Here is a 19,110-nt window from a genome sequence, read left to right on the forward strand (position 1 = left end):
TCTCAAAGGCTTCTTGGGCTTATGCGGCCCAAATATCAGCGACTGATATTTTTTATTAGTTCTCAAAGGATTTTTGGGCTTATGCAGCCTGTTAATCTGAAGGATAGAAATGAAATTTGTTCGTATTTAGGATTATAATAATGTTTGAATATTGCGAAATGAATATTTTGTAGTTGTTACGTTATAGGTGGATATGGTTCTGTGAGCCTTGATTCGAATTTTTTTTCTTACAACTAGATTAGCCTGTGTTATCAGCTTTTTAATCGCTGGAAACGTCTTTTTTTCTCACAATAATTTTTTTTCACACATTTGTAATGGTACCATGCGAGGGGAAGTCACACCTATTGTACCTATTGTCTATTGCTTACCTATATGCTACCTAAAATGTCTAACTTCCAAATATTTGGAAAATATAGTAAGACATTTAGAAAATGTAAAATAAACGTTTCTTTTGAGGATTTGACAAAACGGAGCATGATCGTGAATCAGTGACTTGCTCTCAATATACTTTCTTAATTCTTACGACCTTGACAAACTCTTCGGATATAGTGTCAAGTTATTTAAAACGTCTTATTATACTACAAAAACATAAAAAATTACACATATAAATATAATTCACCTATTTGAAGAAACTGCAGTATATTACATGGATATTTTGGTACAGCAATGTTTTTTTAAGACAAATCAACGCTCAAGTAAATTGGCTTATAACGAAAATTCTGAATTACTGAAAAAATAATTCAAAATATTTTAAGAATAATACCTCAAATTGTTCTTTTTAATTAAAGTATCGAGTTAAGAGTCTATTAATTTTATAAAAGCCTTGTAAGGTTAAAAACATTAAAAGCTGAGTTATGTACCAAATAAAAAAAGGACTAAAATATAAGACTTGGAGATTAATTTTGAGGGAATTTATATTATTTTAGTTCTCCCTGTTACAACGTCTTCTGATAACGATATGAGCGAACAAGGACGTCAAATAGTGGACTTGAGCATTCCAGGTTTGACAGAAATATGGCTAAAAAAAGAAATGGATTTGAATTGTCAAAATGAGATGCCGAGTCACTTTTATGAATTTGTTGAAAATGATTCGGCAAAACAGGAACCTTCTCATACTGGAAAAAGACCTTACGAATGTGATATATGGGAGAAACATTTTGTTAAGAGTGCCACTTTATCTTGTTATAAAAAAAACGATTCTAGAGAAAAACCTTTTCAATGTTACATATGTGAGAAAACATTCCGCCAAAAAGCAAACCTATTTGTTCATCAAAGAACTCATACGGGGGAAAAACCTTTTGAATGTGATATTTGTAAGAAACTTTTTGCGACAAATCAAACTTTATCTCATCATCAAAGAACTCATACTGGAGAAAAACCTTTCGAATGTGATATTTGTAAAAAATGTTTTACTTCAAGTTCCAGTTTATCTTATCATCATAGAACTCATACTGGGGAAAAACCTTTCGGATGTGATATTTGTAAGAAATGTTTTACTTCAAGCTCCAATTTATCTTATCATCAGAGAACTCATACTGGGGAAAAACCTTTCAAATGTGATGTATGTGAGAAATGTTTTGCTACAAGTACCAAATTATCTTATCATCAGAGAACTCATACTGGAGAAAAACCTTTTGAATGTAATATTTGTAAGAAATCTTTTCCGTATAGTTCCAGTTTATCTAGTCATCAAATAACTCATACTGGAGAAAAACCTTTCGAATGTGTTATTTGTAAGAAATCGTTTACTACAAACTCCAATTTATCTAATCATAAAAGAACACATACTGGAAAAAAGCTTTTCGAATGTGATATATGTAAGAAACGTTTTACTACAAGTGCCAGTTTGTCGCGTCATCAAAGAACTCATACCGGAGAAAAACCTTTTGAATGTTATGTATGTGAGAAAACTTTCTACCAAAAAGCGGACCTACTTATTCATCAAAGAACTCATACTGGAGAAAAACCTTTTGAATGTGGTATATGTAAGAAATGTTATGTTTCAAGTTCTGGGTTATCTAATCATCTAAGAAATCATACTGAGGGAAAAGCCTTTGTACATGTCAGTGAGTAAGTGTTATATGCTTATTAAAATGTTCTTGTTAAAATTATCAAAGAGTTTGTGCTAGAGAAAACTTATCTTATGAATGTAATTTTGTGTTCACAGGAAACTTTTTGATATCAGTTCTTTCTTGACAAGCACATTGAATGTATTTTTATGGCACTTGGTATTAACCAAGTGACACATAGCAATCGCAAATTCTGTCGGTCTGTCTGTCTGTCTGTCGGTCCCGGTTTTGCTACTTTAGGCACTTCCAGGTAAGCTAGGACGATGAAATTTGGCAAGCGTATCAGGGACCGGACCAGATTAAATTAGAAATAGTCGTTTTCCCGATTTGACCATCTGGGGGGAGTGGGGGGCCGGTTAATTCGAAAATATAGAAAAAATGAAGTATTTTTAACTTATGAGCGGGTGATGGGATCTTAATGAAATTTGATGTTTGGAATGATATTGTGTCTCAGAGCTCTTATTTTAAATCCCGACCGGATCTGATGGTATTGGGGGGAGTTGGAGGGGGGAACCTAAAATCTTGGAAAACACTTAGAGTGGAGGGATCGGGATGAAACTTGGTGGGAAAAATAAACACAAGTCTTAGATAGATGATTGACATAAACGGAACGGATGCGCTCTCTTTGAGGTAGTTGGGGGGGGGGGGTTAATTCTGAAAAAAATAGAAAAAATGAGGTATTTTTAACTTACGAACGGGTGATCGGATCTCAATGAAATTTGGTGTTTAGAAGGATATCGTGTCTTAGAGCTCTTGTTTTAAATCCCGACCAGATATGGTGACATTGGGGGGGGGGGGGGTTGGAAGGGAGAAACCTAAAACTTGGAAAACACTTAGAGTGGAGGGATCGGGATGAAACTTGGTGGGAAAAATAAACACAAGTCCTAGATAGATGATTGACATAAACGGAACGGATGCGCTCTCTTTGAGGTAGTTGGGGGGGGGGGGGTTAATTCTGAAAAATTAGAAAAAATGAGGTATTTTTTACTTACGAACGGGTGATCGGATCTCAATGAAATTTGATATTTAGAAGGATATCGTGTCTCAAAGCTCTAATTTTAAATCCTGACCGGATCTGGTGACATTTTGGAAGTTTGGGGTGGGGAAACCTAAAATCATGGAAAACGCTTAGATTTGAGGGATCCGGATGAAATTTGGTGGGAAAATTAAGCAGAAGTCCTGCATACGTGATCTACATAATTGGAAAGGATCCGCTCTATTGGGGGGGGGGGGGGTTATTCTGAAAAATAGAACAAATTACGTATTTTTACCTTACGAAGGAGTGATCGGATCTTCATGAAACTTCATATTTAGAAGAACCTCATAACTCAGATCTCTTATTTTAAATCTCAACCGGATCAAGCGTAATTGGGGGGGGGGGCAGTTGGGGGCACCGGAAATCTTAGAAAATACTTAGAGCGGTGAGATCAGGATGAAACTGGATGGGTAGAATAGAAACCTGTCTAAGATACGTGACTGACATAACCGGACCGGATCTGCTCTCTTTGGTGGAATTGGGGGGGGGGGGTAATTTTGAAAATTGAGGTATTTGTAAATTACGAAAGGGTGACCAGATCTTAATGAAATTTGATATTTAGAAGGATCTTGTGCTTTAAAACTCTAATTTTAAATTCCGACCAGATCCTGTGACATAGGAGGGAGTTGGAGGGGGAAACCGGAATTCTTAGAAAACGTGAAAATTGGGGTATTTTTATCTTACGAATAGATGATTGGATCTTAATGAAATTTGATTTTTAGAAAGAATTCATCCGGAATTCTTGGAAAACGTGAAAATTGGGGTATTTTTATATTACGAATAGATGATCGGATCTTAATGAAATTTGATTTTTAGAAGGAAGATCTTTCCCAGATTCGACCATCTGGGAGGCTAAAGGGAGAGGAAAAATTAAGAAAATTAGGTATTTATAACTTACGATTGGGTGATCGGATCTTAATGAATTTTGATATTTAGAAAGACATCGTGACTCAGAGCTCTTATTTTAAATCCTGAGCGGCATTAAGCCTCTTATTTTCCTTTTTAAATCAATCTATTGATTCATTGAATTTTGTTAGAGCTCATACCATATGATCTCTTGGCTCTTAGCTCTTCTCGTCTCGTCACAAGTGCCATATGAACTCTTAGCTCTTGTTCAACATTAACTTCGTTTGTGTTTTTTAACAGCTTGCTTTTTTTGGTAGTTGACCAAAAGTATAAAGTTTAATCTTCTATAAAACCCACATCTTATTTTTATAAATACGGTTGAATATACTGAGGAGACTTAGGAGTGTCTTATTGGTCTGATTTTTTTCTATTCGACGAAAGCATGCTTCGATTTTGTAGAAGTTTTAGCGGTTGATACTCTGTAGTATGCACACATGAGCAAATGTATTGAGGACAGGGTTGTCCGATTATGATCTGAAATTTGACAATTTCACTCCAAAAAATCGTTATTCAAATGTCTTTTATAATGGTTATAGTGAGACTAGAATACAGATACTACATGTAGTGTTTGATAATTTATGTGATGTCTAACCTAAATTTTGATGGGCCAATAGTAAGTGTTTGTTTTTAATAATAACCAAAAGTTTTCTTATAAGTGGAATAATGTCAAGGAAAGCAAAATTCTAAAACCAACATCAGAATATTATAACTTTCAAAACTGTCATATTTCCTCTTCTGTAAAACAGAACATCGCAGAAAAAAAACGCAACCTTAAATTATCCTTCTTTCTTCATCACTTTATTAATATATTTGCTAGCTTGAAAGAATGTTATTTTTTTTTGTTTTCTCTCAGTCATCCCTTTGCTAATATTGTGTTCCGAAATATTCGTATCTTTTCCGTTTTTTCACAATGTAGAAGAGGCTTTGAGGACTTACTCCTCAGTCCCAATTCAATATGTTTTGGGAGTTTATTTCATAAAAAAAAACTGTAATAAAGATAGAGCATTCAGGAGAGGACGCACGTATGAAATAATGGGAACATAGTGTGCTTATGTCACTAAAATTAAGCGCTGAAACTTAAAAGCTGCTTCAACACTGCCAACAAAGACACCAGTATAATGTTTTTAACAACGATGTCAGAGAAGCTTAAGGAATGCATGATTATGTCGAATTTTAACTTTCACTTTATTTTTGGACCAGAGCTATGTTTGACTTCTTTTTGATCATTAACATTTGCTACAGTTGTAACGTCTATACGTAAGCATTTCTAGGACTTACTCGTTTGCATTATCTACCAACTTTCTTCAATTTTAGGGTGGGTGGGGGTAGGGTACAGGCAAACGAAAGAAAACCCGCAAAGAATACTTGATTGTATCAAAGAAATTTATTTTGAGAAGATGAGTGCTTGATTTCCTCCTTTATTTTCAGTTTAAACTTTAAATCTCTCATTAAATTGAATTCTATCTGAAGTTAAATATTATAATTAATATTTACCTAATTTTGTAGTTCTGCAGAAGCCCTTATCAACGGTTGTTCTGGTCAACCTTTCATGTTGATTAAATTAGCTCATAATAATGTGATAAGGCTTGCCAAGTTTTAAAATTAGATAGATTCTGGCCTTCTTATTTCGATGAATAGATGTATATTGTGTTTTTGTTTGCCTCAGTTCCCTACCTTAAATTAAAACTAAAGGTTCAATTGACATTCATCATCCCATGGAAGTTACAATTCAATATCCCTAGTAGCTCATGAGAAATGGCAGATTTACACAAAGTCTTTCGATATACTGAGCTACGCGTGTTGTTTCTAAGCGTTACCAAAAATTCTAAAATTACCATGTCCTTGGTTAGTGTAGTTAACGATCCCTAGAAGCTCATAACCGATAAAATAACCAAGAAAAATCATGACCCATTTTTCTTCTATTAAACAAACAGTAACAGCTATGGTCACTTGAAAGCAAAGGGCAGCTTTAAATCCTAAAAAAGCATAATTTGCCTATAGAATAAGAAATATAAGAGAATACTCTTAATCCCTCCCCTCTTTATATAAAATTCGAGGGTCCTTATTTAACCAGAAATTGAAAGTTTTAGTGTCTTTAAAAATCAAAAGGGATTGGAGTGTAACCAGTCCCTCTTCTCGAGTCAAAATCTTGTCAGATATTATAAGAATTCTCTTTGATATTATGAAGATTTTACAAGGTTTTATCAAAATCTTATCTGATATTACTAAAATATTTTCTGTTACCATCAAAACTTGTCTAATATTATCAAATATAGCATGGTGCTATTAAAATCGTATCTTTTATTATGAAGATCCTCCTTAGTATTGCCAAAACTTCGCGTGGTGTTATCAAATCTTGTCTTATATTATCAAGCATCTTTCGTTACATTATTAAAATCATGCATCGTTTCAGAAATTCTTGTCATTTGATATCAAAAACTTGTAATCTTATTCTTAAAATGCACTCTTTTGACAGTCTGAATGCACATAGTGTATTTTGATTTAGTTCAAATTTCCCTTTAAGATTTTCACAAATTTAACCCTCATTGTGGCCATGCCCGGCCCCTTTTAAATTTAGCACTATAAAGTAATTAAATAAAAAAAACTAGTTTTTTTAACTGAAAGTAAGGAGCGACATTAAAACTTAAAACGAACAGAAATTACTCCGTGTATGAAATGGGTTGTCCCCTCCGCAGTCCCTCGCTCTTTACGCTAAAGTTTTTAATTGTTTTAAAAAGTAGAATTGTGGCAAAGAGTCAAACTTTAGCGTAAAGAGCGAGGGACTGCGGAGGGGACAACCCATTTCATATACGGAGTAATTTCTGTTCGTTTTAAGTTTTAATGTCGCTCCTTACTTTCAGTTAAAAAAACTAGTTTTTTTTATTTAATTTCTGAACGTTTTTGAATTAATGCATGTTTGATTTTGGCTCTCCGCACATAAATTATTGAAATGAAATTAGTATATTAATTTTTTTTTGGCTAAAACGTCTGTACACTTCCAATAACCATTACTATATGTAAACACTGGTCAAAGTTTGTAACTTGCAGCCCCTCCCCCAGGAATTGTGGGGGAGTAAGTCATTCCCAAAGACATAGTTATTATGGTTTTCGACTATGCGGAACAAAATGGCTATCTTAAAATTTTAATCTGTTGACTTTTGGAAAAAAATTAGCGTGGGAGGGGGCCTATTTGCCCTCCAATTTTTTTATCACTTAAAAGGGCACTAGAACTTTTCATTTCCGTAAGAATGAGCCCTCTTGCGACACTCTAAGACCACCTGGTCGATACGATGACCCCTGGGGAAAAGAAAAAAACAACAACAAACAAACAAATAAACACGCACCCGTGATTTGTCTTCTGGCAAAAAATATGAAATTCCACATTTTTTTAGATAGGAGCTTGAAATTTTTGATATAGAGTTCTCTGATATACCGAATGCGATAGTGTGATTTTCGTTAAGATTCTATGACTTTTAGGGGATGTTTCCCCCTTTTTTCCAAAATAGGGCAAATTTTCTCAGGCTCGTAACTTTTGATGACAAAGACTAAATTAATTGGAACTTATATATTTAGAATCAGCGTGAAAATTAGATTCTTTTGATGTATCTTTTAGCATCAAAATTCCGTTTTTTAGAGTTCCGTTTACTATTGAGCCGGGTCGCCCCTTACTACAGTTCTTTACCACGAACTGTTTGAAAAGAAAATAATTCGGTATTTCGGGGCTTCTCACATTATTACTCCTTTGCGGAAGTTAGGCTCAAAATTGAAAAATGATTATATTTTTTCTCTGGGCCCCTTCCATCTCTTAGTTCGTTTATTTTCCCGTTAGTTTTCACCTGTTTTCGCTTTATAGTTGTGTTATCTCTTAGCAGTTCTTTCGTTAGTTGAGTTATGGTTGTGGTATATATGTTTTATCGCTCGTATAGTTGTGTTATTTTCAAATTATACTCCATAATAGAGAGGCTCCGAACACCCAGCATTGTATATTAAGCTCTGAATTTGACGTTTTTTTCTAACGTGACCAGATTCGTCCTGCGCCCTTTTCATTGAATTTTTTCCCCCATGGCATATTTCTCCAAGGAAAGATCCTCCCACATAGCCCCCTCCCTCAACCCTACCCCCAAAACCAAAAAAATCCCCCTGAAAACGTCTGTACACTTCCCAATAACCATTATTATATGTAAAAACTGGTTGAAGTTTGTAACTTGCAGCCCCTCCCCCAGGAACTGTGGGGGAGTAAGTCACCCCCAAATACATAGTTATTATGATTTTCGACTATGCTGAACAAAATGGCTATCTCAAAATTTTGATCCGTTGACTTTGGGAAAAAAATGAGCGTGGGAGGGGGCCTAGATGCCCTCCAATTTTTTTGGTCACTTAAAAAGGGCACTAGAACTTTTCATTTCCGTTAGAATGAGCCCTCTTGCGACATTCTAGGACCACTTGGTCGATACGATGACCCCTGGGGAAAAAAAAAAAAAAAAACAAAAAAACAAACAAATAAACACGCACCCGTGATTTGTCTTCTGGCAAAAAATGCAAAATTCCACATTTTTGTAGATAGGAGCTTGAAACTTCTACAGTAGGGTTCTCTGATACGCTGAATCTGATGGTGTCATTTTCGTTAAGATCCTACGACTTTTAGGGGGTGTTTCCCCCTATTTTCCTAAATAAGGCAAATTTTCCCAGGCTCGTAACTTTTGATGGGTAAGACTAAACTTGATGAAACTTATATATTTAAAATCAGCATTAAAATGCGATTCTTTTGATGTAGCTATTGATATCAAAATTCAATTTTTTAGAGTTTTGGTTACTATTGAGCCGGATCGCTCCTTACTACAGTTCGTTACCACGAACTGTTTGATTATGGGAAAACGAAAGGAAAAATTTAAGGAAAAATTTAGGAAAAACCTAAGGAAAAGAGCAGAATAGGGAAAAATCATGGAAAAAAGTGTATTGGCCCGAGTTTTGCTGCCTTTCAACAGTTCTAATTTGCGTCTGAGTGACCGCTTTCCAGTTTACTACAAACATTTTCTATACAGTTTTTTGTTGGAGTAAAAAAAAATAAATAAAATTGTTCACAATAATGAATGGTAAGAAAATAGCAATCATTATCAATAATTGAATAAAAAAAAACAAGTTTTTTCTCAACTGAAAGTAAGGAGTCCCATTAAAAGGAACAAAAATTTAATAACTGAATAAAACACAAGTTTTTTAACTGAAAGTAAGGAACAACATTAACGAACAGAAATTATTCAGTATATGAGGGGGCAATTTGACTAAGACGAATTTTTGGAAAAAAAAACACATTAACCTAAGCTACTGTTAGAATAGGTTGAAAGTGGAAATTGAAAAATTCCCATATCCCTGTTTTGAAACAGGATACGTGGTTAGGCATATTGAATATATGCAAGCGCCGCTGACATGCGAGCACCCCAAATTTTTGCCTTTTTGCTCTGAGATACTACGACCTATGGTCATTGTTGGATTTCGAATTGATTTGAGTTTATGCAAGTGTATGCATCTATTAGTACACTTGCATAAGTCGTCCTGGCTAAGTGGTTGGCACTCTGGTGTGGGAATTATTTGTCCAAGGGGCACGGGTTCATCCCACTTGTTACTAGTTATTTAGTCTGGGACGAGGGTCAGTGGCGTGACTCTGTAAGCTCAGCCAGAGTCGATCCAGCTCTAAATGGGTACCTGGAGAAATCCCCAGAAATCTGGGCAAGTTAAGCAGGAAGGGTGTGTGAAAACACAGGATAGTTGGCCCCCAGCCCCCCATTGCAATTCCTGGCTGAAGGTCATGAAACAGAGATCAGCACCGCCGATTTGGACCTTAAGGATCTAGTGCCGTCTTACTTACTTACTTTTAATCACTTACCTTTTTAATGTGGTTTTAAACTGTGTAGTGTGTCTTTAATCTGCTGGGACACTATATCCTATACCGTGTTGTCTGGAGTCAAGTACCCTGTACTGCTGTTGTTCAAAGTCAATGAACCCTTACTGTTAGTATCTAGAATCAACTAAAAGCAATCAATAATTAATATCTCTTTTCTTGAAAATAGATTGGAAATTGAATCTTTTTTCTCGAAAAAAACTTTCAATTTGAATATCTGTTTTCTTGAAAACAGATTGAAAATTGAAAATAGATATTAACCCGTAGTTAATATCTACCACAACCAAAGCGAGGATAGAAATTGCTAGTCTTGCCACTTTTATGCCACTTCATTACTTCTAGTCGGCTTAAACTGGTCACTTCACCAGAAAACGAGTCAAAAACAAAATTGAAGAACAAAGAAATATTCGGTTAAAAGACATATGACAACGAGAATCAGAACGAATCAAAAACGACAGTTACGAACAAAGAAGTATGTGTTTAAAAGATATGCCATAACGAGAATAAAGAAATATGGGGTTTCAGCAGAGTTGGACTTCCCTGGAAGATCTTTGCGGGTGGGGGGATTTCCCATGGGATAAATTCTTCATGGTAGAATTGTCACCTGAAGAAATTCTCCATGGGAAAATTTTCGTTGTAGAAACCTTCCGTTGGGAGGGGGAGGGAGGTCTGAAAAGATCTGAAAAAATTGTAAATGCAAAAAAAAATCTTTTTAGAGTCTTTTTTTCAATTAAAAGTATGCTAAGGAGTATTTTTCAGGCGGAATCATCCACAAGAAATAATGTGGGGGAACTTCTGGGATAGAATTGTGCGGGGAAATTTCCCAAGGGGGATTTTACGTGGGAAGAGTGGGAGGTGGATGTCCTGATCCATGAGAAATTATAAGAGGAAAATAAATTATTCTGCATAAGGGGGATTGTCCTCTCCTCAAGACCCCGCACTTTACGCTAGAGTTTGACCTTTTTCCACATTGCTTCAAGAATAATCCCTTTAATATAAGGGATGTTTAATTAGAACCTTTTTTGTAATCCTAAAGAACCTTAGAGTGTAAAGAAGGGTATCTAGGGGGGTAAAATCCCGCACATATACGAAAATATTTCTATTCAATTGAAGTTTTAATGTTGCTCCTTATTTTCAGTAAAAAAAATGTTTTCTTTTATTTAATATCGTCTTTGACATTTATGAGGTAATTATATGAGGTATACTTCATGAGGCAAATGATAGTCTATTAAAGGAGCCCAGCTCCCTAAAAAAATTATCCTGCTCTAAGATAAATGTAAAAATTATCTGAGAACAAAAAGCTTATAAATCGCCAAAAAAGGAAACAACGAAATAATTCTTTTTAAATTCTCAAAAATTTGTTTTGATCTTTAAGAATTACTACGTGGCTGAATTTGACATTAACTCATTGTCCCAAAATTTGAACAATGATAAAGAATACCCTATGGTAAAAGTAACAGTACTCAACGAATTGAGCAGTGCAGGGCTGTTTTGATCTTTAAGAATTACTACGTGGCCGAATTTGACATTAACTCATTGTCCCAAAATTTGAACAATGATCAAGCTTAAGTTTTAGCACGGTATTGGATTTATGCTCTTGTCAAGGAATACCCTATGGTAAAATTAACAGTACTCAACGAATTGAGCAGTGCAGGGCTGTTTTGATCTTTAAGAATTACTACGTGGCCGAATTTCCCAAAATTTGAACAATGATCAAGCTTAAGTTTTAGCACGGTATTGGATTTATGCTCTTGTCAAGGAATACTCTATGGTAAAAGTATACTGCTCAACGAATTGAGCAGTATAGGGCTGAATTCAAAGTTTTCGTTATCCATTTCAGCACCCTGGTAATGTTACATTGCAGTGTTAGTGGTGGAAAAGAGACAAAAGACTCATCTGATTCGGCTCAGAAGATTCAAGGTAGTTGGCTGGCAGTAGCGTAATTTCACCAAAATCCTGGGGGTGGGGGCCAAATTTGAAGCCAATTTCTCCAAATCAAGTGAAAATGACAGCAAAAACTGGAAAACGCGTCATATATTACCATAAAGGCAAAGATATACTAATGAAAACCGACCTGTTTCTCTGGATACTCGAATTATGCAGGCTTATCTTAATTTTGACAAGATTTTTTGTAGAAACCAATTTCAACGTGAGGGGGCAAACTTGGGTCTGGAGGGGGCAGTTGTCCCCCCTGCCCCATAGAAAATTATGCCCCTGTTGGCTGGCTACTAGGTAGTATCTATTGCTTCAACCTTGATGAAGAAAGTTTTTGACTCAAAATCACGGTTATTGGCTGTTATTCTCGTTGCTATTGTTGTTTTCCGAACTCTCTACTCTTCATCTTCTTCATACTTTACGGAGTTTATAAATGCTGAGATGATCAGTTCACCTTTACTTATTCATGAAAAACCATATACAAATTGTGTGGTATACTAAAAGTTTTATGACTAAAGACTTATTTTGTTTTGAGTGTTTTTATTTGATTTTGCTCTAATTCTTGTAGAAGCCGAAGACACATCTTCCGCTGATGATAAAAACAATTTTGGAAGTTTAAATCCTGCGTCATTAATGGAAAACGAAGTAAATTTTATTGCCGTTTCTCCTGACATCTCTGGTGATTGTTAAAATATTGCTGAATATGTTAAACCTGATTTAAACATTGACGGGGACAAGGAAGGCTTCAGATATTCAGATATTCAGATATCCTTATCTTCTGTATTTGATGCATATCCAAAATCAGAAGGTGTATCTTGAACTTGCTTTGAAATTGTAGTAGGGCGTGAAACATTGGGGTTTATTGCATCTGAATGGTCAGATTGCATTAAAAAAAAATATTTAGTAAATAATAATCCCAGATGCTTTTGATTATTAAGATATAGAATGTTGTATCCCAATTGAACTCCTGAATTAAATGACAAACTTAATTTTATTTTGGAGTTCTTTCTCGCTTTTGGAATACGTTAGAACTCTTCTATAATTTGTTATAAAAGTTATATTTTCCTTTGTTTCTAGCACAAAGCTTGAACTATATGTATTTTTTTTAATTATACGCAATAGAAGTAATTTGCCTTAATAATATGCTAGTGTACAAGTCTTTTGTTTAATAATTTGCATTGAAAGTACTTTCATTTTAGACAAAACTGCCACCAAAGAAGTGGATAATTTGTATGGGGTTCATGATTCTAGAATCAAATAAAAACGAGGCCTTTAACTAAATATTGACTTTTAAAGAATTGAAAGTTGAGTGCACCCAATGAAGTTGTATCAGCAATTAAATCTTACGTGCCTTTTTCTATAATGACTTCTGAAAGCTTTCTTGGTCTTATGCAGCCTTTTGATTTGAAAGACAGGGATGAAAATTGCTTGTATTTAGGATCATAATATTTGCGTATTGTAAAATGAATATTTTATAGTTATAATGTTATTGTTAGATAAAGTTCTGTGAGACTTGATTCGTTTTTTTTACTGGGAATTAGAAGAGTCTATTTTATCAGCTTTTAATTGCCGAAAACCCCTTTATTTCTCACAATGAAAATGTATTTCACACATTTGTGATGGTACAAAGAGAGAGGAAGTCACACCTTACCTACCATATGCTACCTAAAATGTCTACCTTCCAGATATTTGGAAAATATACTGAGACTTTTGCAAAGCATAAAATAAACGTTTCTTTGGAGGATTTGACAAAACGGCGCTTGATCATAAATCAGAGACTCAATACACATCCTTAATTCCTTTTACCACTCTTGACAAACTCTTTGGATGTAGTTTCAAGTTATTTAAAACTTTTTATTGTCTAACAAAAATAAAAGAATACAGAAATAAATATAATTAATCTATTTGATAAAAACTACAGTATAGTATATGAATATTGCAGTGCAGCATTTTTTTTTAGCCAAACCAGTGCTTAAGTAAATTGGTTTACAACCAACATTCTAACTTACCAAATAAGGAAAGGAATGAAGAATTTAAACTGTTATAAGAATAATACCTCAAATCGGCTTTTTTAAATTGAGTACCGTGGTAAAAGTCATTAAAGTAAATTTTATAATAATTATGAGGTTAAAAGCTGAGTTCTGTACCAAATAAAAAGAGGGCTAAAAATATAAGACTTAGTGATTTATTTTGAGCGAATTTTGTATTATTTTAGTTCTCCCTGTTAAAGCGTTTTCTAATAATGATATGAATGAACAAGGATGTGAATTACTAATCATTGCAGGTTTAACAGAAATATGGCCAAAAAAAGAAGTGGATTTGAACTGTCAAAATGAATTGGAATGTGATATAGATGACAATTGTTTCATTTTTATTATGGAGTTTTGGATTTCCCATCGTTAAAAATGTGGAATTTTGTATTTTTAGCCAGAACAATGACCATGAATGCGTGTTTGTTTGTTGTTGTTTTTTTTCTTCTCTGTTTTTTCCTGGGTTGTATCGAATCAATGGTCCTTGAAGATTGGGAAAGTGCTCATTAGAATGGAAATTAAAAAGTTCTACGGTCCTTTTAAGTGACTTAAAAAAAGAGAGGGAAAATAACCCCCCTCCCACGTCCTTTTTCCCAAAAGTCGGGCTATAAAAATTTTGAGATACCCTTTTTGTTCATTATAACTCTGTCTTTGTGGATGACTCCGCCCTCCAACAACCCCCAATGAAAAGGCTGCAAGATATGTAACTTGTATATTGCTTACATATTTTGTTTGCTATTGGGAAGTATATAGACATTTTCAGGGGAGGATTTTCTGGTAATAGATTTTCTATTGGGAGAATTTCTCATTGGGATGGTAGTTTTATTGGGTGAACTTTCCAGGGTAAATTTTATACGTGAGGAAAAGGCCAGATTTCATATATGAAATTTGCTTTATTTGTCTTACTTTTTCGTTGGGGACACCATTTTATTCATGTAGATGCTATGAGGAAATTTTCAGCAGGAAATGTCCAACGGAAATTTGATATGAGGAAATGTCCAAGGAAAATTTTCAGCAGAGTTGGAATTTTTTTCCGGGAAATTTTCCGCGGATGAAAACTTCTGTTGGAGAGGGGATTTCCGGAAAAAAATTTCCACTACAGAGGAATTACGGTATTATAAAAAAAATCGTAATTAAAAAAAAATTAATTATAAATAAAAGTCCTTTTTCAATTGAAAGTATGCTAAGAAGTATTATTCGGTTGGAATCATCCACAAGATGTGTTCTGGGGGGAATTTGCAGAAAAGATGGAACTGTCCGAGAGTAATTTCTTAGGTGGGATTTTACGTGGGGAGAACGTTCTATGTATGAATTTTTTATGGAGGGGAGGTGATTTTCCTGAGATTATTTGAAAAATGGTCCGAAATTAAATAAAAAAAATGGTTGTTCCACTGAAAGCAAGGAGGAATAAAAAAAATTAAAAGGAGCAAAAATTATTAGGTATATAAGGCGGTTTTGCCCTCCTCAATACTTCGCTCTTTACGCTAGAGTTTGATCTCTTGTCAAAATTTTCTATTAATGTATTCGCGAAACACAGGGGATGTCTAATTAGAATCAGAACCTTTTTTAGAAGTACGAAAAATAGCGTGAAAAGAGGAGTATTTAGTAGGGGACCTCCCCCCTCATATACGGAATTATTCATGTTCGGGTGAAATTTTAACATCGCATTTTAATTAGGAGTCCGGCTCATTAAAAAAACTTGCTCCAAGATAAACGTAACAAATTAACCAAAAGTAAAAGCGTATAAATTGCCAAAAAAGGAAACAATCAACAACAAGATAATTTTTTTGATTCTCAAATATTTGTTTTAATCTTTAAAAATCACTATGCGGCTAAATTTGACAATAACTCTTTGTCCCAAAATTTGGACAATGATCAAGCTTAAGTTGTAGCGCGGTATTGGATTTATGCTCCTGTCAAGGAATACCCAATGGTAAAATTAGCATTCTTGAACATAAAAAAATTGAGCAATTTAGTACTGGATTTAAAATTTTCATTGTCCATTTGAAAACCCCGGCAACGTTGCAGTGCCCCTTTAGTGGCGAAAAAGAAACAAAACACTCATCACAGTCTCATGCTCTTTCCAAAAATTTTAAGGAATGCAAAAATAAAATACAGTAAAAATCAAATCAAAATGAATAGCATTTATTTTTATGAAATAGCTTTGAATTTAAGTTATTTTGTTGCATTTATTCTTCCAAATAGGATATTCGATTTCGCAACATGGCAAACACCTCGATCCCTTCCTTAAATTTATGCAAAACGGTATCCCCGATTTAAAGCAATGTTACTGAGACAGTAAAAAAAGAAAAAGATAGTAGTTATAAAAATAACCTACTTAAGTCTGTTAAAGACTTAAGACAAAAAGTCTTCAGACTTGACAATAGTGATTGCATTATTGCTTAGTTTTGTATAAAATTGCAATCTCGTCATTGACAAAAAACACTTAGAAATGTTTCATTCTTGTAAATGGCTCCGTGCATCTTTTGTGTTGGAAAATCAACTTTTATTTTAGTATCCTACTTTTTGATGTTATTTACATCTCCCCTTTGTTTATAAGATTCATTTTATTGCTTTATGTGTGAAATAATTTCGTAAATGTAATAACTTATTTGTACACGAAACAATGTAAAACATTAGTCTCAAAACTTGCGTTTCTATTTCTTTTTTTGTTTTATATGTTTTCACTTTCTTAGTCAGGGAGAAGTGAAACAGTCTTCGTCACCTTTTTTTGTTTCTGTCTTGAGACAGCATTAACATGGGGGATTAGCGCCTCTTTCCGAAACTTCCTTGTGTCTGTTCTGCCAATAAATTGTGGATTTCTTCTACCATAAAAAAATTCAACTTTCACTACGGGAAGAAGGCAAAGAAAAATCGTCGGATGACAGTCATTTTTGGCCTAGAATGTCCTAATCATCATGAGCATCTAAATTGTGGCTATTCTTGACTTGGAGAAAAAATCACTTTTGTCTAGATAGCCGTAATGTTAAAAAAAAAGACTGAAGGTCAAATAACTATAATTCCAGGTTTTATATATGCCCCTCCCCCCATAGCTTTCAGGGTAAGGGCTATAAGTTATGCTAACTGCTCATTTTGAAGACAGAAGGTATTATCGGCCTCTAAAACAGCTCAAGGTATTAAAGGAACATATTAAGGAAATATTGAGTGGGATGCCGTACACAATCAAAACTGTATATGTGCTTGCTTGTTATGAAAAGGGAAATTCAGCAATATCAAAAGAGCAACTGAGGGTATTAAATTAAATATTTCAAGGCATGTTGAGGAGATATTGAAGAGAGTTTAGGCCAACCAGACCTCCCTCCACTCTTTTCAGTTGCCCCCTGTGCCAAACAGCGACCGAAATCTTGGAACTGTCATTTTTTTTAAACTCGTCAAAAGGTCTTATAGCTATACTTCCAGAAATGACATGCCTCATAGCCTCAGGGCAAGGGTGTAAACAATAGAATTTGCCCATTGTTTATATGCAGGATTCATCATTAGGAAAAAGGAAAACTGATTCTTAGTGTATCTGTTAATGCTAATGACATTAAAGACAGATGTCAGGACCCGTGGGTGGTTTTTATCCCTGGACGCATAGTTACTAAACCTTTTGACCCAGGACCTGACCTACTTTACTTGATGATAAACAATTTACCAGAAGGAGCGAAAAATTTAGAACTGACTTTATTTAACACATCTATTAAAGAACGCTGTGATTACAAAGAAAAGACTATATAATCATGATGGATTATTATCAAAACTAGTAAACAACTCTTTGAATCTCTATTTTGAAAACTCATATATCTAATAACATGCGTCCGTAAAGTGGTAAAAAACTTTGGTAGACTAGCTTGGAAAGTAGTTGGGTTAGGACAGAGATATATAGTACGGTAGACAAACATACAGTAGAACAAAGATGTAAGGAAAGTTCTCGTTAATTCTTGTATTATTATTAGTCATTTATTGGTATTCATTCATTGCCCTCAGGATCTTTATCAGTACAATTCAAGACACTATCATTTTTACCTTCTTAAACCTGCAAGTCATCATGATAAACTTTATCTAATTTCTAATCATATATCTTACTTGTTTATGTTGACATCTATATAGGATTTTTGGCTCAAACCTCCATTTCACCTTAAGCCCACAACCCACGCTTTAGGAAAACATAGCTTATGCTTTTAGGCTAACTGTTAGTACACACTTAACACATAACTAGGCTAAACAAAACCTGAGGCCAAATGTAACATGTGGAAAAAGCTGTGCATAACATTCTTTTCCATATTTTTTCTCTACAAATGAAACTTACAGATGTGGATATTCACATTTTTTTTTTTTTTTCAAAATTTTGAAGGCAATTTTTAACAATCCCATTTGGTGTTATGAAAATACCCAAAAAAGCTTTTTCAATGAAAATAAGTAATTTCTTGGGCTATACTGTTTTCCCATTTACAGAATTTAAGAGTCAAAAGTGATCAAAGGGCCCCTACCCCTCCCACGGCCTTTCCCAAAATTCACCAGACCAAAATTTTGAGACATCCATTTTGTTCAAAAGGCAAATAACTATGCCTCCAGGGTAAGTGGTTGGCGCACTGTGTTGGGAATCTTCTGTCCAAGGGGAACGGGTTCATTCCTGGCATGGCCGGCTATTTGGTTTGGGACGGTGGTCATGAATGTGACTCTGTAAGCTCACCCAGAGTTGACCCAGTTCTAAATGGGTACCTGGAGAAATCTGGGGAAGGTAAACAGGAAAGGTGTGTAAAAGCATAGGATGGCTGGCCTCAACCTCCCAATAAAACTTCCTGGCTCAAGGGTCACAAAACGGAGATAAAGACGGTTTGAACCTTGAGGGTCTAGTGCTGCAATACTTATTTACTTTTTAATTACATCCCCCCAGCCTCCCGACAAGAGCTATTAGTTACGCAATTTGTCCATTGTTAACATATAAGGAGTTTTGTAAGGATAAGGGTATGTTTGATCCTGGGTCTCTCAAACAGCTTAACGCATTAAAGTGAAATTTTGAGGAAATGTTGAGAGGGATGTCAAAAACAATAAAAAAAACTGTGCACTTGCTGGTTGTGGAAACGGGAATTTCATCAATGTTTAAAGAGCGACTGAGGGTATTAAAGTGAGTATTTAAAGCTATATTGAGGAGATGTTGAAGAGAGATTTTAGGTTAACAAGATCCTTCTGGCTCTTTTTAGTTGCCACTTCTGCTAAACACTGTTCGAAATTTTG

At 34.6% G+C, this 19,110-nt stretch overlaps 2 protein-coding genes across 2 annotated transcripts in view; one reads left to right on the top strand and one right to left on the bottom strand.

The window, feature by feature from the left end:
- LOC136034102 (zinc finger protein 665-like) overlaps nucleotides 1-14,294 on the top strand; it is a 62,482-nt gene extending 48,188 nt beyond the window's left edge. The window contains exons 6-7 of the mRNA XM_065715232.1: nucleotides 927-2,066; nucleotides 14,127-14,294. Of these exons, the coding sequence (XP_065571304.1) occupies nucleotides 927-2,066; nucleotides 14,127-14,245 (1,259 nt within the window). The 3' untranslated portion in view covers nucleotides 14,246-14,294. The remainder of the gene's footprint in view (nucleotides 1-926; nucleotides 2,067-14,126) is intronic.
- LOC136034103 (zinc finger protein 664-like) overlaps nucleotides 11,832-19,110 on the bottom strand; it is a 36,114-nt gene continuing 28,835 nt past the window's right edge. Inside the window, exon 6 of the transcript XR_010619115.1 lies at nucleotides 11,832-11,925. The gene's annotated coding sequence lies outside the window, so the exon portion shown is untranslated. The remainder of the gene's footprint in view (nucleotides 11,926-19,110) is intronic.

The sequence above is a fragment of the Artemia franciscana genome, chromosome 12, assembly GCF_032884065.1.
Source record: "Artemia franciscana chromosome 12, ASM3288406v1, whole genome shotgun sequence".
NCBI lineage: Eukaryota > Metazoa > Arthropoda > Branchiopoda > Anostraca > Artemiidae > Artemia > Artemia franciscana.